The sequence below is a fragment of the Diabrotica undecimpunctata genome, chromosome 7 (assembly GCF_040954645.1).
Source record: "Diabrotica undecimpunctata isolate CICGRU chromosome 7, icDiaUnde3, whole genome shotgun sequence".
In the NCBI taxonomy this organism is placed as follows: Eukaryota; Metazoa; Arthropoda; class Insecta; order Coleoptera; family Chrysomelidae; genus Diabrotica; species Diabrotica undecimpunctata.
The window spans coordinates 97933383-97959113 of record NC_092809.1 but is presented as its reverse complement, the minus strand read 5'-3'; the positions used below and the strand labels follow the sequence as shown (position 1 = coordinate 97959113).

At 33.5% G+C, this 25731-nt stretch overlaps 1 protein-coding gene across 2 annotated transcripts in view; it reads right to left on the bottom strand.

Moving 5' to 3' along the window:
• The window catches only part of LOC140445627 (15-hydroxyprostaglandin dehydrogenase [NAD(+)]-like), a 46174-nt gene extending 30492 nt beyond the window's left edge, over nt 1–15682 (bottom strand). The window contains exons 1-2 of one of the 2 annotated variants that reach the window (XM_072537831.1): nt 15465–15682; nt 2369–2495 (exon numbers count right to left, since the gene is read on the bottom strand). In XM_072537831.1, the coding sequence (XP_072393932.1) occupies nt 2369–2495; nt 15465–15566 (229 nt within the window). In that variant the 5' untranslated portion in view covers nt 15567–15682. The remainder of the gene's footprint in view (nt 1–2368; nt 2496–15464) is intronic. The other variant, XM_072537830.1, reaches the window with a different exon arrangement.
• Between the last annotated feature and the right edge of the window lie 10049 nt (nt 15683–25731).

Genomic DNA, 25731 nt, shown 5'->3' with positions numbered 1-25731 from the left:
GGAGTGTCAATGATTTCGCTGGAACATTTTTAAACTTGTCTTCCAAAATCCCCAAAAAGTTATACAGAGCTGAAACTACTTCATTGGAGCCTCGCCCACTATGATTTTCAATTCATGTGTACATAAAAGTTTTAGTAGGAATCTTGTGTATCTTCCAACAATACAAAAGTAAGGTTATAAACCCAAATTTGTCGAGAATACAAAAACCTCACCAACTCTTAGTTTTGGAAGAGGCTGGTTTTGTTCCATGTTAAAAGATACCTTAACTACATTAGCTTCTGTTCTTTTAAGAAGTTTATAAAATTTCTTAGCTCGTAACTTGTGCAATCTGTACTTAGTAATAAGGAAAGCTTTTTCTTGAAGGTCTTTGCATAAAATTATTTCACTCTTTGTTAGATCACAAAATTGAATTTCGTCTGGAAGATCTTGAAGAACTTTGAGTAAGATGCAATTGACTTTTTCTGTTCTTTTTGAGTCTGTTTCCAAATACATCACAATTTTCTAATAGATAACTCAGGGCTAAGATAACCGCAGACGCTCTTCTTCTTCTTCTTGATGTGCCTATCCGTTACGAATGTTGGCGATCATCATGGCAATCTTTATCTTATCTGCAGCAGCGCGGAAAAGCTGCACAGATGTTGTATTCAACCAGATTCTAAGGTTCTTTAACCAATATGTTCTTCTTCTTCCTGGACCTCGCTTTCCAAATATTTTTCCTTGCAGGATGGCTTGAAGGAGAGAATATCTCGATTCATTTCGCATAATATGTCCGAAGAACTTTCGAGATTTGATGGTGGTCAGTACCTCTCGGTTCTTATTCATTCTTCTGAGGACCTCCTCATTTGTGACTCGGTCAATCCACAGGATCTTAAGCATTCTCCGATACAGCCACATCACAAATGCTTCCAGTTTTCTGCACATATTTTCGTTCAAGGTCCACAATTCAACACCATAAAAAAGGACAGAGAAGACGTAGCATCGCAGCATTCTTGCTTTTGTATCAAGAGAGAGGTTGTGACTCTTGAAGAAGGCCCCCATCCGATTGAAGATGACTCTAGCTTTTCCAATGCGTGCTCTAATCTTCTGGTTGTTGGTCTTCATTCTTCATTTAAAACGGTGCCGAGGTAGTTGTAGTGCGTCACTCTTACTACAGGGGATTGGTTGACGTAGAGATGACTTTCTGCTATTCTTTTCTTGCTAATTATCATAAGCTTTGTCTTCTTAACGTTTATATTGAGTCCATATTGTTGACTATAATGTTGACGTGATTTTACGCTCTTACCTTGACCATAATAACTTTCACAGCACTTACCCCGACCATGATAACTCATAACTTTCAATCATTGATTGAGCTGTACTTGAATCTTTGGGATTTATCCTAACTCCACCTCTTTTTTACGAGCACATTCTCCTGACTCTTTTAAAGCTTTAGCTAATCGATTCAATATTTTTGATGAAAATTGTGTGATGGACAGGAATGTGGAATTACAAACACTTAATAAAACACAATTTGTCTGTCGTATGAATTATTTTGTAACTGTTCAAGATCGTGGATTTGTTTTATTTCTAGGCCTGTGTTGCTTAGACTCTTGATTAAGAAGGTATTTAAATACGAAGTTGTTCTGATCAGCAGCAGTCTCATGTGAGTAGATTTTATCATAAACCCCCTTACATCATTAGGAGTCAAAAAATATGCCTTACAAACATCACCGTTATGAGCACAAACAATGCGAGGATCTGGATGAGCATCTTTCCTATTTCTTGCGAATTTCTTGAGATTTTTTTCTCTCGATCCTCTTCTTGGCACTATTAATGTCATTTACAGATACTGAAAAATCACTTGTTACAAAATGTAAACTCATTTTACACTTATAACACACGCTTTCGGTTACTCACTTGGTTTACCTCAAACAGTCCACATAACCAAAAACTCACAGCAAATAGATGCTAACAGTTGGAATCGCGCATGCGCAAACACTTAACAACTGACTGAAGCCTGTTTGCAAAAGAACAAAGCATGACTAAAGCACTTTTGGAAACATTACTGATTTGTAATCTGTATAGTATACTTGACTTTAGCTATTATCGCATAAATTGTTTTTCTAATGTTAGAAATGATGCTCTAGAATCAGATCCAACTAAAACCTCAAAATGTGAAAAAAAATGACTTAAGCCCTTTTAGAATCCACCTCTTCAATTGTAATAGAATGCAATTGACTGTTGGAGTCGTATTTACTTTTAATTTTGGAGGTTTAATTAAATTTGAAATAATAACAGTTTTATTAGAATTATCTTAAATCATTTTGAAGTTTAACATTTGTTAAATGTAGTAGTAAAAAATTTTATTAAATTTAAAAAATAATCTTACCGTCTAATTGTTTTATATTTGTTACGTCAGCTTTTAGGAATATTGCTTTGTCCTTGCCAAATTCGGACTGTATTTCTTGTAGTGCTTTTTCGCCCAAACTGGCATTTAAATCTACCAATGCTACACCCTGCAAAAAGGCTCAATGTATACTATATACGAGACCTAACAAACAAATTTTCGGATAAATGAAACTTTATTGGACACGTTTTTATCTTCATGATCTTTATTATTGAACCAAAGAATGAGATAAATAATATATTAAACTCTATCATTAATAACAAAATATTAAAATGGTTCGGTCTCTATAAACTTTGAATTGCAGTGTTGGTGGCAAAATAAACGAAAATGTTGAATAACATCGTGACAACTAAATGTTTCGACAATTCAAAAAATTACTATTTTAATATGGAGTTACATCGCCACGCGCCTTTACAACTGCGGCAACCTTGTCTGGCATTGTTTGTACTAAGGATTCACATAAGTCAGGGTCAAAACTATCCCATAATTCACCTAATTTACTTTTTAAATCGGCGACGGTTCTGTGGTTATCATTATGAAATTTGTGTTTCATCTTATGCCACAATGTCTCAATAAAATTAAGGTTTGGACTGTTCGAAAGCCATGAGAGGACTTTAATGTTATTGCCTTCAAACCATTTTTAGTTGTTTTAGTTGTACTTATGGTATGCAGCACCGTCCTACTTGAATATAAAATTCAAGTCCTAGTAGAGATCGTGAGCCATTGGTACAAGACTATTTTTTAAAATTTCTAGACACTCCGCTGCGTTAATTGTGCCTTCCACCACCTTATATCTTCCTAGACCCTCTAATGACATGCAGTCCCAAATCATAATTACTTTGGGAAACTTCACAGTTCTTTTGAGGCAATCTTTATGGAATGCTTTATTTTGACTTCTGATAAATCGTGTTCGAAAGTCTTCCACTCAAACATCAAGTTTCGATTCGTCACTGAATATCACTCTTAACCAGTCATCAACGGTCCCTGAAAACTTCAAGCAACTGCTTTAATTGGGCAAGATCAAAGATTTTATGGACCGTTGATGGCTGGTTCAGAGTCATATTCAGTGACGAATCGAAATTAGATGTTTGCGTGGGAGACTTTCGAAAACGGGTAATCAGAAGTAAAAATGAAACATTCCATAAAGATAGCCACAAGAGAACTCTGAAGTTTCTCAAAAAAATTATTATTTGAAAGTGCGTGTGATCAGCTAGTCTAGAAAGATATGAGGTGGTGGAAGGCACAATAAATGCAGCAATTAAAGTATTAGGAAATTTTTAAAAATAGTCCTGTAGCAAGTGTTTACGATCTCTACCCTTGAATTTTATATTTCAGTAGGACGGTGCTGCATACTATAGAGCTAAAACTAATAAAAAATGGTTTGGAGACAATAACATTAAAGTGCTAATTTCTTGAATTGTCTGAACATTTAGTTGTCACGATGTTATGCAACATTTTCGTTTATTTTGTCACCAACGCTGCAATTCAAAGTTTATAGAGACAATCATTTTAATATTTTCTGATTAATGATAGAGTTTAATGTATTGTTGATCTCGTTCTTTGGTTTAATAAGCAAAGTTGTGAAGATGAAGGTTTTCAATAAATTTTTCTTTGTCCAAACAAGTAGTTAGGGCTCGTATATTTAGAAAATGTTATTGTTTAGTAATGTTATAATGCATTAAACTACACCTGAGTGCAAAATAATCGAAACAAAATTATTTTGCGAAAGTACGTATCCTGTTTCAATCTAAAAAGTGTAAATTAACAAATATTTAGTGTACAATCATTAACCTTATTATTGAGTTTTAAAAAAATTTTGTTTTTTGGTGAATTGGATGACTTATTACAAATAAATAATGCAACAGTTAGAAAGGGGATCAGAATTTGACTTATTAAAATCGACTCGCACCAACTTAACGCGTTCGGTTAACATCGTACGCATCAATTTCCATAGCAACCCGCTAATACATCAGTCACTTAAGTTTCAAATACATTAAAATGGATACTACATCCGTCAAAGCAGCTTAAGCAGTAGCATTATTGAGAGAAGGCCTAAACCAGAGGGCCGTGGTATATATATACCCGGTATTTAGGCGGCACACGCCCTTCCGGTAGGGATCTATGGAGGAGTATCACCGAGCCGCAAGCCCTTATCTCTTGCCGTACTGCTTCACCACAGGCCGATCAGATACCAGCATATTCTAGACTAAGCCGCAGATTCATTTAGAATTTTAAACTGCTGCGTTAGCCTTTTTGTTTTCTGTACACCGAGCTGAGGATTAAACTGACATCTCTCGCATTGAAGCGAAGGAGAAGCCAGCCGCCCAGCCCGCTTGGCTATCCGATCGACTAAAAGGGCCGTGGTAAATCGACTAAATTTAAACCAATCTGCTGTGTCCCAAGTATACTGTCGATGCCAAGATACTGATGATTGTGTCCAACAAGGAGGAGGCCGTAGACGAATAGCAACGAAGAGAGACGATCGATTTCTTGTATCGAAATTCCTGAGAAATCGACTGGTGCTAATCTCAAAGAACAGCTTAGAGAGGTCCGAGTTGTGGTCACCAGCATTTGGACAGTCAGAAGGAGACAAAAGGCAGCCAACCTGACACCAAAAGGGCAGCTAGGGCCTCAAGCTAACTGCAGCCCAGAAGCAAAGGCGATTAGAATTTGCTCGCGAACATCTGGATTGAGACGACTATCAATGGAGTCAGGTATTATTCTCCGACGAAAGTAAAATCTGCCTGCATGGCAACGACAAGAGGCGTCAAGTCTATAGAAGGCCGAGAAAGTGATTTGCTCAATTTTGTATACGACAAATTGTGTGTTGTGGAGGCGGTTCTTGTATGTTTTGGACAAGCAGTTCCATGGATGGGAAAACCGAGTTAGTTTTCTTGCCTGGTGGAGGACGTGGACAACGATTAACTGCAGATCGTTACATCAGAGACATTTTGGAGGAACATTTCGTTCCATACGCGGGATTTATTGATGATGCTTTTATTTTAATGCACGATAATGCACGATGCCATACCGCACGAGTGACCACCACCTATCTGACTAAGATCACTATACCTACAATAAATTAACCTGCGTCCAGACATAAATCCAATAGAGCATGTATGGGATGAGCTTACACGAAGCGTCCGCGACAGAAATCATGCACAAAGGAGCATAATGAAATTGAGAGTTGAGTTTAATGATGAATGGGAAGCAATGCGTTAAGAATTTATTATTTATTAGAAGAGTCACCCGATACATTTGAAATCGATTGGAAAGTGTAATAAGGAGTAGGGGTGATAATATCAAATACTGAAAAATAAAGAAATTCAATTTGTAATTGATAATTTCCCTGTTCATAATTTCTTTCTTTTGTTAGTTCCAATGATGAATATTTAGGGAACTCTCTATTGCATATTGTTTTTATAACAAATATTGCAATTTTTCCAAATATTGCAATAGCAGTTTTTGTAAGTTCAATAATAAACTTTTTATTTTCATACTTCTTACATTGAAACAGAAGGTGTTATTTCAAATATAGCTTTTGAGTCGATTGTTTTGCACTTTAGTGTATTAATAGTAATGACATCCACATTCAAAGCCGATATATTACAGCAGCACTCACACAAAAATGGCGAAGTTGGTTTGAGTACTAATGATACACTGATCAAGCATAATACCGAACATCTCATTTAATTTATTTAGAAACAACAATTAGTAGTTTTCCTCATCTTATTTTTTCCCTTATTCTCCTCTTTGCAGTATTATTAGTCTAACAAGTCTTTTTTTCGGCATTTCTTTCAGTCATCATACGGAATGACAGTGTGACGCATGGGGTTTGTCGACTAAGCTGTGCCTGGGCCTGTTGACTTAGTCGACAAACTCCATTATGTACTCAAATTTCAGAATGTGTGTAATAAGTATGTATTCAGAACGGTATATAACGTTAACGAGACGGGTATCACAAATGTTCAGAAGCCGAATAGAATAGTGGCACAACGTGGCTTCAAGCGAATAGGCAAACTCATGTCCGCAGAAAGAGGAACCCTAGTAACCCTCACTATTGCAGTTTTAGCCAGTATCAATACTGTTCCTAGGTTATTCATTTTCCCGAAGGTTAACTACAGGGACCACTTTATTAGAGATACACCTGTCGAAAGCCTAGAAGATGCAAATCCTTCAGGATGGATGAAAGAACAACATTTTGTGAAATGTATCAAGCATTTTGTTTCACACAAGAGGTTCTAAAGAGCGCCACATACTTCTGCTGCTCGACAACCATGAATCCTTTCTATCGAGGCGTTAGATATTTGTAAGGAAAACGGAGTATCAGTTTTATCTTTCCCTCCGCACTGCTCTTATAAATTGCAGCCTCTAGATAGGAGTGTTTATAAACCCCAAAATAAATACTGTAATTCAGATATGGATAACTGGATGGTGAACAATCCAGGTAAGACATTTTCTATATATGATGTTCCTGGCATTGTAAATTTGAGCCTCTAGCTGCTATGCTAACCAATATAATTGCTGGGTTCACTAAAACAGGGATATGTCCTCTAAATGAGGGTATCTTCACAGAGTGATTTCTTACCATCATATTTGACAGACAGAATAGAACCTCCAAGTTCGATATTGCTTTCCTCTAAAGAAGTAAGGCCATTTTCAAAAGAAAGTCTTCGACAAAATCCGAGAAAATCGCCGAAGAAGAGACAAACTGCTATTTTAACAGATACTTCAAAAGAAAGGTCCACATAAAAGAAAAATATGCAACCAAAAGAAAGACATCAATGACACGAAAATTAGAGAAGGTAAAAATTTCTTTTCTGGAAAGAAAGTCCGATTCCATTTACGTATGCAGCTTATCATGACCCTACATCCTCGGAATCTTAGGGTGAAACTGAGTGACTGACTTTAGTGCTATTGCGTTGCACCCATTGCAGCAGATGGGCTAACATCAAATGCACGAACAACAGTAATATCACTTTTTTCATATGTACCAATTGTAATTTATATGATGATTTGTGAGTTTCGTTTTTAATTGTTAGATTTTATTAAAATCAACTGTCAAAATAAAAGTGAAAAATTAAATGTGTCTATATTATTACCCTTACGCCACAGAATAAATAACAATCAGAATGTCCACTCTGCTTGTCAAGATAAGTACGCGCAGACGGAATCGGCCATGTTTTACACGGAACCATTGTTGTTCAGTGAAATTTTATGTGGTGTGCATAAAAAAATTAACCCAGTTTAATTGATTTACGGCAACCATAGACATAATATGCAATATTTTAGGTCGTACTTTTAGTTGAAGAATATATTAAATTATTTCAAATTTACTAAATTATTAATCTCTAAAAATTTAAATTATGGTTCTGTCGTAGCTTGTTACAAATTTCTCATTCGGAGTCTGTATTTCCGTTTAAAATATGGCGATCGCGTGCTGACACACTTCAAAAACGGCATCTGAGAGTGAGCATTCTGATTGTTATTTATTCTGTGCTTACGATATCACTACAAAAATAATCAGTTAAGTAACCCTAGGCCATTAGTCAACTAAAACCACACCCGGAACTTATTTTGCAATGCAGTCAAAGTCTGCTTGAGCCTTAGTTCTATGAAGAATAAGAATAAATTGAAAATGTACCTGCAATACCTGAAGAAGTATAGAACTAGCTGACGTACTTGAATTTAACAGTATGCAAAAAAATAAATCTGCAAAAATTAATTATTATTAAAAAAATAAGTCAACAAACGCTACTTACGTCTCCCCTACTTGCAATTTTTCTTCTCTCTAGTTAGAAAATCACTTTAATTTCATTCTTAGTAATAAACCTGTTTTTAATAGTTGGCATAAACCAACAAAAATTACTTTTTATTTGGAGCTGAAATTATATTTTTACAGTCTCCGGATTTTTTAATTCAATTTATAAATTACTTGTTTCATATTTTTTCATTAATAGAGCAATTTACTTTCGTACTTCTTGTACCATACAGTAAAGTGGACCATTGGCTGTCGAGTGTCTAGCGATAATCCAAATCAGTAAAATAGCAAATTCTAAAATATTAGGCGACTTCTTCTTTAAGTGCCATCTCCGCGGCGGAGGTCGACAATCATCATAGCTATTCGGACTTTTGAGACGGCTGCTCTGAAAAGTTCATTTGATGTACATCCGTACCACTCTCTGAGGTTGCGCAGCCATGACATTCTACGCCTTCCTATGCTTCTCTTTCCTTGGGTCTTTCCCTGCATAATCAGTTGGAGCAATGTGTATTTCTCTCCACGTGTAATATGTCCGAGATATTCCAATTTTCTTGTTTTAATTATATTTAAAATTTCTATTCCTTATTCATCCTTCTCAGAACCTCTTTGTTTGTGACGTGTTCTGTCCACGATATTTTCAGAATTCTTCTATACACCCACAGCTCGAATGATTCCAGTTTTTTCATTGATGTCGCATTCAAGGTCCAAGATTCCATTCCATAAAATAAAGTCGAAAAAACATACCACCTCACCAACCTTACTCTTAGATCCAATTTTAAACCCTTGTACACAGCACTCTTCTCATTTTGTTGAAATTGGCTCTAGCCTTTTTTTATTTTGATTTTGATCTCCTTAATGTAATCATTTGTGGAGTTAATCATTGTTCCCAGATATGCATATTTGTCCACTTGTTCAACATTGGTTCCGTTTATTAGAAGATTCTCATTATTTCTTTGAGTTTTCAATATTCTCATAAATTTCGTCTTCTTGACATTCATTTTTAGACTATACTCTTTTCCATACTCCGCTATTCTGGTCACCAGTCTCTGAAGATCTTCAATATTTTCGGCTAAGATCACAATTTTGTCCGCATACTCCGCATACCGGGAACTCCATTAACCTTTATTTCAGCTGTTTCACCCTCAAGAGCGTTTTTCAGGATCTCTTCGGAGTAGGCATTAAAAAGAATTGGCGACAATACGCATCCCTGTCTCACTCCATATCTTATTTCGATTTCTTCTGACAGCTGTTCGTTAACACGTACTTTTGCTCGCTGTTTATAGTATAAATTTGATATGATCCTGAGGTCGTTGTGGTTAATCTTCTTTGATTTCAGGACATTCATTAATTATTTATGTCGTCTAGTACTACAGTAATAGACGACTTTTCCCTATTAGGCAGTCCAAAAAGAGCATTTTAAGAACAAACGAAGGGCTTGGAGTAAAAGAAGTCCAAGTGCAATTTTTTTGATATTAAGTTAAATACAGATTTGAATACCCGCCATCTACCGGGGTTTGAAAAAAGTTTTATAAATAAAAGTATAACAACCTTCAGTTTAAAATGGATCCAAGTGCAGTTGGTTCCCTTATTTTCCTACTTCCAACTTAAATTTAATTAGTATACTTCGACTTATATGAAGTAACGTATATTATCACCTTTGATATTTATGGCTTAAATTGTGTATAAAGCGATAGAAATAGTTTAAAAATATTATTATAAAATGCATTATAGCAGTGACAGTGAAGGTAAACAGGTTTTTATTTATTTAAAGTTTTAAAATGATAGTTCAATTCGGACGGAGTATTTTGTCATTTTGAGCTAACCTTAAAATTGACGTTATTGATTGTACATTTTTCATTACGATTGCTATTACGGCTAAATCGTACCGCTTTTGATACATAAATAAAATTTAATTTTTTTACCATCATCTGTTGTAGTATTATTTAAATATCTTAGCAGTATTTTAATAGTTATTTAACCAACAAGTGTATTAATAAGGGCGATTAACAATTGAGATATATTAACGTTCGAGATTGTTAATCGCCATTTTAATTCACGAGTTCGTTACAAAACTTTTCCGTCGACCGAACTTTTCAGAAATAAAAATATCTTAGTTTAAATTTTTATTTACTTAACGATACAATGACAGACAGCACGTACAGCGGCTATGTCATTTTAAATATTTTTTTAGTGGGAATATAAATAGGTACCTATATGTTTGGTTGCCTACACCACAGGTCACTGCCAATCACAGAGCGTTAAATGTGGTTAAATTATTATACAAGCAATGTATGTTGTGTTGCCTATAATAAAATCGTTCATTAATTGAAAATCATTCATTAATAGGGGTCATTAATCAATGATTTTGAGGGTGTTAAAATTAATCATAAATGGATGGTCGACGGAAAAAGTTTTTTAATAAAACACATACACAAATGCATATATAAACAAAGTTTTTTCTTCTCTGAAGTTTTTTTAAAACTACGGTATACAGCCAGCTACTGTAATTTTCCCTTCTAATTTTTTAAAAATATTACTTTTAAACCAATTTGGTAATCAGTGCCTACGTTTTGTTTCAGAGAAAATAGACCCGTTTGAAACAGGTGAAGAAAGTGAATTTAACGAAGGTAGTTCATCATCATCAGAAGAATCCTTATCGTTATTAAATGTAAACTTAAAAAAACACGTAAAACGAGTAGAAATTAAGGCAAATGGAAAATTTACAAAAGAAAAAATTACGTAACACTGGAATGGCATATGTGGCTCATAAAGGGAAAAACCATGCTGGACGATCTGGGCAGGAATAAAATCATAACTGCAGGTATAAGTGCAACGAAAAGGAATTCAAATTTGAACCCACGATACTTGGCTCCGGATTTGAATTTAAACAAAATGTACCAGTTATATGTTCAACAATGTGAGGAACTAAACATTTCACAGGCCAAACTCAGATACATGCAGTAGATGTGACGCTTACAGAAATATTATAGAATATTCAGCAGATGCATAAAAAGTAAAAATAGATAATGTTGATCAAGAGCTTCATCAACGGAAAGCAAGGATGGCTGAAACAAAGAAAAACAAGATAGTGATAAATACAAAGCATATCTAGATATAAACGTAATCTGTTTTGGCCTTCAGCAAACCCTTCCCACTTCCTTAATAACTACTTTCAAAGCGTTTTATTTGCGACAGCTTTGGACGTATAATTTTTGTGTTCACAATGTAACCACAGGAAGATCAGAAATGTACATCTGAGATAAATCCATTTCAAGCAGGGGATCTCAAGAAATTGGTTCGTGCCTCATTCATTTTGTAAAAATCATACTCTCTAAAAGTGTTACCAAGATCATCGCATATAGCGATTGCTGCGGTGGGCAGAATAAAAATAAAAACATTGTAAAGCTGTTTATGTTCTTAGTTAAATCGACTCATATTCAAGAGATTACCACAAGTTTTTGGAACAAGGCCATACATTTATGGAGTGCGATAGAGATTTTGGTATTATTGAAAAAGTGAAGCGTAAGAATTCACAGGTATTTATTCCAGAGCGCTGGGCCCAGCTAACTCAATCAGCTTGCAAAAAGTTTAATGTATACCGAATGAATCAAGAAAACTTTTACAGTTTTTAAAAAATAAAGAAAGTTATAAGTGATCTCAAAAAAGACAGTAAAGGAGACCAGTGCGTACTTTTTGTATAAAAAATCTTCCGAAACATTTTCGTTTTCTTTTAAGGAAACAATAAATGAAGAGTTTTTATTTTTTACATGCATATGTGTACAAAAAGGAGCTGGACGTCCTGTAAAGTGCCATAATATCAGATAGTTGCCTATTATCGAATAGTTATGTTTTAAAGAAACCTGTAATCTAATTAACAAGAAACCTATGTCCAGTTTAGCATGGAGTTAAAGCCAGGTCGCCGAATAATATTTTAGCGTCTCTAGTAAAACATAGAGGGCACTAGAGTAAGTTATCCGAATTTTTGCATTACGAGTTTTTACACGTGCTAGTCGTAAACGCAATTTTTACATATTCAGGTAAGTTTTTAAATTTGACTATGTAGTTTAAGTTAGTCTATAATATGCCTACTTGAATTAAGTTCATGTAGACAGTGGATTACTAAAGTTTTTTTAATCCATAAACATAACCTTCACAACAGGTGATCATTTGCCTAATATCAGATGGTCGCACTGTCTTAATATCAGATATCCGATATTAGGACAAAATATTTCTTAATTGTTTTTATATAGAATATCATTTCTACGTAGTGGTAACAATTACATTTTAATGTTTTCGTCGACAAAAAGAAAGAATTGTGCTATAATTTTTGCACTATGTGTGCTTATTTTATCTCATTTCTTACACTTTTTTTTTATTTCAGAAATAAAATGTCATCGAAATCCAAACAAAAACGAAAGAAATGGGATAGTAAATCCTTGCATGCAGCTGTTACTGCAGTTAAAAACAAAGAAATGGGGTACTTGCGAACTGGGTTACTTCAAAAACTTTTAAAGTACCCAAGGGCACGTTGGAAAACTACGTAAAAAATAAAATAAAGTCACCTGAAGAACTTATTTAAACCAATTTGGGACGTCCACCAGTGTTTTCCAAAAAAATTGAAGCTGATTTGGTCGATTATTGCCTAGAAATGGATAGAAGATTTTACGGACTACGATCTTCTGATATTCGAAGATTAGCCTTTCATTAGCTATTCGAAACAATTTAAAACATCTGTTTTCAACTAATCAGAAAAAAGGAGGTTACAAATGGTTGCTTTTATTTTTAAAGAGGCATCCTAAAGTAACGTTTAGGAGACTACAGAGTTTATCAACTGCCAGAATTAGAGGATTCACAGAAGAAAAAGTAATTTTTTTTTTTTAAATTTTGGAACCTGCCATGGAGAAGGTGAAATTTAATCCCTGTCGAATCAATTAACCAAAATAACTACCTTAAAAGGTAAAACGCAGGTAGGGGCCGTTACTTCTGTGGTCATATTTCCCTAAAAAAATATAAAGGCAGAATTGCTCAACGGCGCTCCACCAGGGACAATAGCTGCCTGCCATGTGTCTGGCTGGATTCAAAGTCACATTTTCACCAATTGGTTATATTTTATTAGCCACGTCAAACCAAGTTAAGCTGATCCAGTTGTATTAATATTGGATCGTCACTACTCCCACACGCGGAACATTGAATCGATAAATTTGGGGTGGTATTCTTGTTATTATTGTATTAACTTATTGTATTGTATTGTATTGTATAATTGTTATTGTCGTATTAACCATGTGTTATTCTTAGTCTGCCGCCGCATTCTACTCACAAAATGCAGCCGCTGGACCTTGCTTTCATGGGGCCTCTTAAAACCTACTACTCGCAGGAAATTGAAAATTGGCTCAGAAACAACCCTGGAAGAATACTCACCTGCTATCAAGTTTGCGAATTGGTTGGAAGAGCTTATGTAAGATGTGCTACAGCTGCTACAGCAGATGTGAAATCGCTATAAATGGTTTTTAAAAGAGCGGTATCTGCCCATTTAATAAACACATTTTTCGAGAACACGACTTTGCTATTCACCATCAAGCGGAAGATGACCGAGTTCCAGTTCCAAATCTACCAGAGGCTGAACAAGAAAACCAAGTAACTTCTACGAAGCATGTAACTCCTCCAAGAAGTATTGATGTGACCAAATGTGTGGAAGATTTATCATGTAAGAACATTTCTAATAATAGAAATTCAACAGTGCGGCTACAAGATATTAGCCTTTTACCCACCACTTCATTTTACAAGTCTAGTATTAAAGAAAGTCCAGAAAAGGATCTGCTGCCTTGATTACGGGTACACCATACAAAAATGCTTTAGAAAGTAGTTTTTCAGAACAGAAAAGCAATAAAAGTATTTTAAATGGAATTCCGAAATTAAAAATAGACAAATGTGAGCCTTTTAAGAAAACAAATAAAAATAAAGAAAAATCTATTGCTAAGAAGACAATGACAACCAAGGTTAAAAACAAAAGTGCTAAAAAAGAGGAAGCTTTTAGTTTATCTGAAGAAGATGAAGAATTCATTTTAGATAATGATTCTGACATGGAGTGTGACATTGGGGAAGAGGAAGCAGAATGTATGTTTTGTTTTGGACTCTTCTCTGAAGATACCTCGGGCTAACAATGGATGCAGTGCTTAAAGTATTTTAACTGCGCTCACACCGACTGCACCAATGTAGACAAAAAAAGACACATATATTTGTGATTTCTGCCTCGATGGCTAATTTTATCCCGTTATCCTAATATCCGGTATTAGGAACATTTTTACAATTTTACTTTTTTACTTCGTAGCAATGATTTATTACTATTACTTGTTTTGCTCTAAAATATTCATAAATTAATTGACGTATTAAAACTAATATTAGGGTTCAAAAAAAATATCCGATATTAGGGCACTTTACTCTACCATGGAAAACATGTTTAAAAAAACCTTAAAGCTCAGCCGATAACAATTAATAAATTGAAATAGGACAACATTCAAAAACTTCTTGATTTTATTCCACCGGTTTACCACGAGTTCTACAACAGCCTTCCCAATGAACACAAGAAAAAATCAAAAACTAATACCGTCGACGAAGGATTTCAAAAAAAAACTGAAACGTTGGAGTCGGCATCGCAGCAAACTAAGTTTGGCGAAAACATGGAAGAGAGAGAGCAGTGCTGGACTCTGATTATGAGTGAAACTTGCTTAGTGTAAAGATATTTTTGTCGATTTTTTTTTATTTTAGCATTTTATATGATAAATAAATAATTTACCCAATAAAGGTATAAACAAACATTTTTTAGAATTATCTTTTTTTCCTGTAGATCCTACGGATACATTTTAGTCCAGATAATAATTGGTTGACTATTCAGAATAAGAAGGGTCCAAGTGCTTTTTTTCAAAATAAAGCTCAGTTGGATATTTTTTTTTTTTGAAAATTTGTGTAGGTGTAATATTTTTCTGATTCTTTAATATTATAATAATACTATGTAGGGCCGTAGCTAATGTACAAGGAATTTTAATTATCAAAAAACTTTAACCTTAAATATTCCAAAACTTATTCTAAGCAGCTCATAACAATGTGCATATATAAAATATCCAGCACAAAAATAAGATGAATAAGAAATATTTAAATAATTAAAAGCTAAATGAATTATATATGTACTATGTTATGGATATAATGTACTATATGTCCGCTCTCTAATTTAAGAATATAAGGCAATATTGTACTCCGTTGACTGTAAAAGATTCTGAATAAAAATTTGTATAAAATTAAAAATGACTAAATAAAACTTACTTTTAAGTTATTTCGTAAGAGTGCCTTACTTAATTCTAATCCAACTCCACCTGCCCCGCCAGTAATTAAAGCTACTTTTCCTTTAATGTCGAACATGTTCATCCGAAACTGTTATCGTTATAAACGGTTTTCTCGTTTCCCCAAAACTTTTATATGTGTCAAGAAAATGTTATCATAATTTGAAACACTTCATTCATTCCACAACAAACACTGACATACTTTTGTGAAGGTTAAATTTAAATAATCAAAATACATGCTTAAAAATAAATTAAATATACGAGTATCTTTTACAATATTGCAGTTGATGCTCCTTTGTATTGATAACTGATATTTTTATTTGATGAGTATTTCCTACTTTAAGAAAATTATATTTTATACGATTACACCATGGTAGGTTACCAGAAAAATGAAAAAATATAAGTATTTAAAATTTCTCTAGCAAAAACATCTTTATGAGGAATTCCGCAGACAATATTGACTTTTTTTTGTGGCAAAAGCATTAATTTTAATATTTGAGAGCACACTCTTGGGATCAATTTTTTGGGAATTTTTGAGAATTTTTTCCCGGGTCTTTTTTGCGAGATTTCAAAAAAATGAGAGAAATAATCAGATTTTGGAGTGTAAAAATGTTGTGACTTAAAATCACTGTATAGTCTGTTCAAATTAACCTACAAACCTTTTTAAAAGCAAAAATAAATGCCTTTTTCTAGTTTTAAAATATTGCTTTTGTTTTTCTCTTCATTCGCAATCTGCAGGGTGAGTTTTTGGTATGGAACGCCTCAAATATCTGGGATTAATAGTATACAGGACGTGTTGTGAATTTCGATTGAAAATTCTATTCGTCATAACTTTTGAACCATATGTTCGATGTGTCTCATATTTTGGTTGACCGTTACTAGTAGAGTAAATAGACTGGCAAAAGTCTTCTAGAATAGATTTTCGTGGGCACTTTGTTGCTAAAATGTAAAACCTATTTTTTTTGGTTTCTAATATTTTTGTAATGCAAAATCACTTGGTCGTCCAAAAATCGTAGCGGGAGGGGAGTGGTGGGGAGCCTTACAAAAAAAAATGCAATTTTTTTTTTCATCGTTTTTCGGATGAACAATATCCGAAAATTCATTCCTCAAATTTGCATACCTATCCGGACATTAGAAATATTCTTTTTTTATTTATAAAAATACGTTAAACCATTATTGTATACGGAGCGCCTTCATGCAAAATCACTTGCCCTGAAAACCCATATTTTTAAAATCGTTTACCTCGCTCTACCTCGAAAAATATTGGGTTTAGCAAAAAATGGCTTCCTATAAACGTTATAGACCAAACATCAGAGAACATGTGGTTTTTTTTTTAATTTTGATTGGATAATTAGTTAAAAAAAAAAATTAATAAATCGAATGTCATGTCACGACGGACAGTGGCGAACGCAGAGATGCGAGGGAGGGCGAGATTCCTATGCCATAGTCAACCGCAAATCGACTCTACTGATGGTGATGTTGTTACGGTCGTTTTTACCTCGAGACACTGTTGTGTTATATGGTTGTATATATTCTAGCGCAACAAGTGTATCGTTTTATGTGCATTATTTTTCATAAGCTTTGTTTTTAGCGCGAAATCCACTGAGATTATTATAAGTGAGATATAATAAAGTTCTTATGTGTTAATTATATTATTAACAGTGATTAATTAAACTTATTGGCAAGTTAGCAATATTTAGTACTTACTTATTATTACAGTTAGTATTTTTTTTGTATCCATCTAGAAATGGATTTAACGAACTTGAGTCAAAAATCAGATTAAGGCATGTTTCTTTCCATAAATCTGATGCCGAAAAAGACGTTCTTATTTAAAATGTGTGTCTTATTTGTTTGGAAGGAGGAAGGCTGGTTAACTCTAAAGAAAGATCAAAAAAAACTTTTATTGAATGCACGAGCGAACGTATGAAAAATATGCATATATTCTCAAAGTTTGATGATCTAAAAAATCAAGATTTTTTAAAATGGCACAAAAACTGTTATAAATCTTATACGAGCTCAAAGAACATTGCCTCGTACAAATCAAAAGATACTAAACTACCGTTTGATTTTCGTAGAGACGATATTTTTCAAAAACGGCCCTTGAACGGCCCTTTAATTTACAAAAGTGCATCTTTTGTCAAAAGCGCTCACCGAATCAAAAACTATGCCAAGTTATGACTAATAATATGCAAGAAAAAATAAGAGCGATATCACAAAGCAACCCTGTGTTCTTGGCGAGAAGTGGAGAAAACGACTTAATTGCCGGAAATAAAATATCATGCCGCTTGTGTTTCGACTGAATTACGCAATTTAAATAAAAAATTTGTTGGAAATAGTAATGTTAACAAAACAGACAATAAAGCATTTGGAAAACGTTTGGAGGAAATGGAGAAGTGTTTTGAAAAAGGTAAAGGATACAGCACAAAGTCAATTGGCAAAAGGTATCGTGAAATTAGTGGCATTGAATTAAAAAAATGAAAAACCATTTTGGGGATGGTGTTGAATCAGTAAGGTCTCCTAGACAAAATGAGCCTACAACTACAATTAAGACAATCGTGCACAACCACGACGAATCTGACACTTTTAGTTTCGGGGCATCGGAGCAACACATTCTAGTCAAAATGTGCCAAACTATCCGAAGCGAGATAAACAAGATGTCAACTGAGTTCGATTAAAAAAAAAATGAATGTTAGAGACTACAAAAAGTCTATTCCTGAAAGCTTGTATTCTCTTGTTTATCTTATTGTCTGCAATGAAAGCGATAATGAAAAGAAAATTGAAACTGTAAGCATTTTCCAAGACATTATTTTTGCCTGTTCAAATGAAAAAATAAAAACTCCAAAGCATATTGGGCTAGGACTTTTAGTTCATCAGGAAACAAGGTCGAAAAAACTCATTGAAGCAATACACGTTTGCGGTCATTCAATTTCATACATCGATACTCTTAGAGTGCGTAACAGCATCGCCCAAGAAGAAATTCAACTTTACTTGGAGAATAATCATGTGACCATACCGAGACAATTGGTACCCAATCGATTCATTTAATTTGCTGCTGACAACATTGACATTTTGGAAGAGACTTTGGACAAAACACCTACTTTTCACGGAACACAAATTGCTGCCTTCCAGAGAGGACCATTTAATAAAAATATACCTGGACAATTTAAATTTTTGCCGTATAATCAGAAGCTGGTAATACCAAATGATCTTCATTCCCTTGACAAAATTTATTTTGACAAATCAAAAAGAAAAGTACAATCTGAGGAAAATAAACTGAGCATCATAGAAAAGGGTCAGAATCTTAATAATAACATAAGATATCGTAACATGGCATGGTGCATTTGCAAAATGAGGGACTCTGTTAGGGATGAAACCGTTATCCCACAGTGGTCAGGATTTCATAAACGGACTGTGGGTGGAGGATAAATCACATGTAACGATCTATGGCTACTTACCTGTACTACCCCATGTCTCATCAGAATATGATACCGTTTGGACTGTTATCATAAAGTGCAATGAAATTGCTAAGAAGCTAAATAACAGATACACCGTACTGACGTTTGATCAAGCGATCTATTATAAAGCTAAAGAGCTCCAATGGTCCCAGCCAGAAGACACAAAAAACGTAGTCATTCGTCTAGGTGGATTTCACATGGTTATGAACTTCCTCAAAATAATTGGTCGGTTCATGACAGATTCTGAACTTGCTGATGTATGGTTGGATAGTGGTCTCTATGTTCAGTCCACAATTGATGGTATTTTATCTGGCAAAAAATACAATAAAGCTATACGAGCCCATAAGTTGACGTACGAAGCTCTGTCAAGATTATTAATAAATCTTTATAAGAAGTGGCTTTTAGAGCGTGGCAGTCCTTCTGTACATTATATTAACTTAATTCATCTTTGTACATCGGAAATCATCGATAACTTCAGGAGAAAAGAAGACGTTATGCAACTCTCCGATAAAATCTCAACTTTAACTCGTGAACTTTTGACAGAGTTTCCAGAATTCATTGCAGCTCAAACTGCCACAGGCAAATACTGGAATGCATACTTGGAAATGGTAGATATTCTATTAGAATTTGCCATTTTAGATATGTATATCACAAGCTTTTGAAATTTAACCACTTTACTACGTCTTTAGTAAGCTTTATAATAATAACAATAATCTGTAAGAACATTTTTGGGGATACGGGATACCCCTACATACCAAGTTATCTAGGGCTCGATAACACGGAAAGAGTCCCACCAGAGCTCAATCCTTTTGATATCGTAAGTATCTGAGATGAGTGAATTTTCCCCTTTGAGGGAGTGCGAGCCGTATTGCTAAATGTGGATAATATTAATAATTTAATAATAATAATAATAATAATAATAATAAGTATAGAACCTTAAAGGTATACAACAATAACTTTTATGATAATATAAATACTACTATCACTTAACAAATACAGTATTTTAAAACTGTTAATAATCTGACAACAAAACGAGCCAAAGAAGTCACTATTTACACTAGAGTATTCATCCTCCTTAAAATCAGCATCACAATGAAAAAACGACCATAACAACATCGCCATCAGTAGAGTCGATTTGCGGTTGACTACGGCATAGGAATCTCGCCCTTACTCGCATCTCTGCGTTCAGCACTGTCCGTCGTGACATGCCGTTCGATTTATTAAATTTTTTCTTAAACTAATTATCCAATCAGAATTCCAAAAAAACCAGCATGTTCTCTGATTTTTGGCCTATAACGTTTATAAAAAGCAATTTTTTGCTAAACCCAATATTTTTCGAGGTAGAGCGAGGTAAACGATTTTAAAAATATGGGTTTTCAGGGCAAGTGATTTTGTATGAAGGCGCTCCGTATACAATAATGGTATGACGTATTTTTAAAAATAAAAAAAATATATTTCTAATGTCCTGTTGGGTATGCAAATTTGACGAATGAATTTTCGGATATTGTACATCCGAAAAATGATGAAAAAAAAAATTGCATTTTTTTTTTGTAAAGCTCCCCACCGCTCCCCTCCCACTACGATTTTTGGACGACCAAGTGATTTTGTCTTACAAAGATATTAGAAACCAAGAAAAATGGGTTTTACATTTTAGCAACAAAGTTCCCACCGGATAGCACAATAGGATCCTGTTTAAACTCTACTATACACTACTACCACTTTATCAACGGATTTATTCAAACAACATAGAAAAAAATCAGGTCAATTTTTGCCAGAAAAATTACATTTTTTTAATCTAAGATTCGCTTTGCCAAACTTTTAATTCATAGTCACATTTTTTTTAATGAAAAATTTAGTAATCGTACGGAGAAAGAAAATATCGTTTTAATTACCTATTTTCTTAATTTGTAAAATTTTTATTAGAGTTTTCAGAAAAAGTATACAGGATGAAATTTTTGAACAAAACTAACTAATTTTTTAAAATCGGACTCGATTTATATATATATATATATATATATATATATATATATATATATATATATATATATATATATATATATATATATATATATATATATATATATATATATATTGTTATGATGTATTGTTTGTTTGAATGATGAGCAATGAGTATTTTTAATAATATAATATATAGGGTTTTTATCGCGGTTCTCAAAGAATTAGTTTGTAAGTACTTTTTTAAATTATCTTTATTATATCTATTATGAAACACACATATATATCTAACCTAGCCAATGTAAATTTAAAATAAACTATCTTTAAATTGAAATTCTTATGAAACTAATTAAATTCTATAGACAATGTAAAATTTAAACAAACTATCTACAAAATTGAAATTGTTATGACACTAACTAAATTATATTAACAAAATTTTGTACCTTTCTGTCACTGAATGCCTAAATAAACTGTTTTCCACTATATAGATTATAATCACTACTCAAATGTCTTCTTCTCAGCTTCGGTTATCCTTGTTTTTATGAAATTACTTTTTCCAATTATCAGCTTCCACCAATTTAAGATATTTTTCTTCACAGCATTTATAAACCACCAAGCAAACCAGCAAACAGCATTTATATTTATTCTTCTTTTCTATATACCAATATCCAATCACCAAATATATTATTTAATTTAATATTCAATTAATACTTCTTCCATTATCCAATTATCATTTATACATAACATAATTTTTAATCTTCAATATTATTTTCTTTATACTGTTTCTTAATATTGATTTAACTCACTATATTGAACAATTGTAACTGATTGACTGCCTCTAACTAATTTTCATACTAAAAAACTCATAACTGATTGACTAACTGAATGGACTTTCTTACTAAACTTTCTGACTGACTGACTGACTTTCTGAATCCAAATCACCGGGTATTTATATCTTTTTGGATGTTCCAGAACCATCTGGTAAGAAATCATGTTCCATTTGTTCTATTAAATACATGTCTTAATTTTCTGGAACAAACCATTTCGCAAACAAGGCCATCTCCGGTGATCTAGAGAATTCCATACTTTTCTATTAATAATTTTGTTGACATTTAGGCTTTTCAGATCAGAATATACTCTTAAATCATTAACTTAACATTCTAATTTAATAAACTACACATTTTTTTATTATAACCCCACTTTATATTCACAACCATTCCTTAAATGCCACTTCAGAGTATGTATATCTGGTTGCCTAGTCACATGGCTCACTTAAATATATTTTACAACATTATAATTATATAAAAAAATACTTTTTATATGCTAATTTCTTAAAAATGCCCTCACATAAATAATTTTTATAAAATTCTCTAGTATATAACTTATTAAAATAACCAAATACTTTTCATATCTAATATTATGTAGTATATAATTTATAAATTATTTTCTTTAAACACCAATCATATCAATATATATATATATATATATATATATATATATATATATATATATATATATATATATATATATATATATATATATATATATTTAGGGATTCTACAGTATTCACTGCCTTCCCACGCTCAATCGCTTCCATCTCTCTCTGTTGTCCCATTCTCCATCGTTTAGGCCTTTCTTACTCATGGCGTCGTCTACTTCGTTCCTCTAGGATTCTCGGGGTCGTCCTCTTTTCCTCCTTCCTATGGGGCTCCATTCGGTTATTCTCTTTATCCATCTGCTGTCACTAGTTCTTCTTACATGTCCATACCACTTTAGTCTTTTTTGTTCTATGTCTGTTGTATGCCTGTTCCTATTGACGTTCTTTGCTTTATTTCGTCATTACTTCTCCTATCCATTCTTGTTACTCTGCAGCATATTCGCAGGCATTCCATCTATGTTGCTACTATCTTACTGCTGTTTTTCTTGTTTATGATCCAATTTTCAGCCCCATATATCATAATACTTCGCACTAATGTTTTATAAATCTGTGTTTTTGTCTTCATATTTAGGTGTCTATCCCACCATACTGAGTTAAGTTGTCGGATTGCTGTTCTTGTTTGTCCTAATATTTGTGTAATTTCTTCCTCTGCTGTTGCCTTTTTCGTGATTATAAACCCCAAGTATTTGAATTTATCCTTTTCCTTGATTGTTACGTTGTCATCAATCTGTAGATCTTCTATGTCTTCTTCACTTGTAGATAGGTACTCTGTCTTCGCGAGGTTAATATCTAGGCCAGTCGTGGTATATTCTTCTCGTAGTTTCTTCATTATGTAGCTGAGGTCGTCTTGGTCTTGTGCCATCACTACTTGATCGTCTGCAAAGCTTAACGTATATAGGTATTCGTTCCGTACCGGTACTTCCATGCCTTCGCATTTTCTTTTCCATGTAGTCAAGGATTTCTCTAAGTATATTTTGAATAGGGTTGGAGATGTAAAATAACCCTGCAGGAGCCATTTTGTTGTGGTAAAGTCTCCTATGATTCTTGTTCCCATTTTAATGGACACTTTATTTTCTTTATACAGAGCTTTTGTAGCTTCAATGAGTACCGTCTGCATTTCCAATTTGTACATTGCCTCCCATAGTTCTGACCTTGGTACAGAGTAATACGCCTTTCTCAAGTCCACAAATGCCAAATGTATATCTCTATTTTTTGCTCTTTTCTTTTCCAACAGTTGTTTCAGTGTGTATATGTGGTCTATGCATGATCTTCCTGCCGTGAAGCCTGCCTGATCCTCCCCGACTTTGCCTTTTATTGCTTGCTCTATCTTTTCTCGCAGTATCTTCCCATATAATCTTCCTATTGATGATATTACGCTTATTCCTCTGTAGTTTTCGCATCGTTTTCTATCTCCTTTCTTAAATATAGATGTCATATATGCCTCCGTCCATTCCTTTGGGAGTTGTTCTCCATTTATGGCTTTCTGAAATATCCATTGTATTATCCGGTATAATTTTTTTGATCCATATTTTATAAGCTCAGGTGAGATGTCTCTAGGTCCCGGTGCTTTCTTATTTTTGATTGCTTTTATGGCCGTTCTCATTTCTCTATCTGTTATCTCTATTTCTTGTTGTGGGGATCTGTTTCGTCTTCGCCTGTTTTCTTTTCCAATGAATTGTGGTCTTTGTTCTGATAACAGTTCCTTGTAATAGTCCTTCCATTCTTTGTCCTGTATATTTTCCAATTTAATTTTTTCTTTTGAGTTTTGTTTCAATCCTCTCAGTACTTACCATGACTCCGAAGTTCTTGTACCTCCTATGTAGGTTTCAATATTTAAGCAGGTTCTTTCCCATTCTTCATTCTTTTGTTGTGTTATTTGTTTTTTCACTTCTCTATCTTTTTCTCTATATTCTTAATAAATTTCTTCGTTGTTTGTAGTCAGCCATTTTCTGTATAGTTGCTTTTTTTCTTCAATTATTCCTTTTGTGTGTTCATTTATTTCATAATAGTGCTGTTTATTTGTTATATGTTCTTTTTCTCCAAGGGTTTCGAATGCTACTTGTTTTATACTCGCCTTTATATGCTCGTATATTTCTTCGATGTTGCCGTATCTAAATTCTATTAATTTTTGGTCTAGACGTAGTTGGTATAGTTCTCTTATTGATTATTCTTGGAGTAGTTCTATATTGTATTGTTTTTCTCTTACAGTGTTCAACGGTTCTTCTGTAGAGGGGGTCTTGTTATGTTTCCAATTAATGCCCACTTTTGCTGTCAGTAGTTTATGGTCCGTTCCACATTCTGCTCCTCTTCTGACTAGCACATCTTTGATCTTTATTGTGGTATCTTATTTGATTATTATGTAGTCTATTATCGATTTCAGCTTTCGTGTTTCTTGCGTCCATGTATATTTATGAATATTTTTATGTCTGAAGAATCCGTTGGTGATTTTTAGGTTGTTTAGTTCGCATAATTCAATCAGACGTTCTCCGTTATTGTTTTGTTCATACTCTTCAAATCTCCCCACTACTTTATCGTTTTCTTTCCTTCCGGTTCTGCCGTTAAGATCTCCTGTTATAATTATCTTCACGTTCTTCCTTATTAGCTCTATTTGATGTTGAAGTTGTTCCGTGAAATGTTCTTTTTCTACTCTCGGGGAATCGTCTGTTGGTGCATATACTTCGAGTATCACTGTCTCTTTATCGTGTATGTCTATATGCATTTTAACTCAATTTTTTTCTAGTTTGAATAAATAAGTTGATTAGCTGGTAGTAGTGTACTGTTTGACACAAATATGAGACAAATCGAAGTTACCATTCAAAAGTTATGACGAATACTAATTCCAGTCAAAATTCACAATTAATAAAGAAAGGACCATACACATTATTATGGTCATTTGTTATTCTCCACAGGGGCTTCCATACTAGGTAGGTCTTTGAAATGACCCTAATAAGATCTTTTAGTTGTTATAAACAAAGCTGCTATCAATTTAAAAAAAAAGGATTAACTTCGTCACAAATTGTCCTAGTTCAACATTTTTTTTAATTTTTAACAAAATGTAAAAATAATTTGAAAATATGGAAAAATCATTTTCTTGCAGGTAATGGTTAAAAAGTTATTCTAATATATATGCTTGTTTACAAGCACAAAATCGACCCAAATAATATTTAGCGTGACGCGTAATATCCAGACGCGTGCAGAAACCTTGCTGTATACAGTAATATACATAATATACCTACAGGCATATTGTAGATAACTATGCAAAGTACTTGCTTGATGCAAACTTTGGTAAAAGAACGAATACTTCTTCGCCAAAGTCATCTCTCGTGTATTAATCAACGAAATAGTAAAATAAGCCAAATTATTTGGTAATGCTAGATTTTCTAGTTTCAGGATTATGAAAC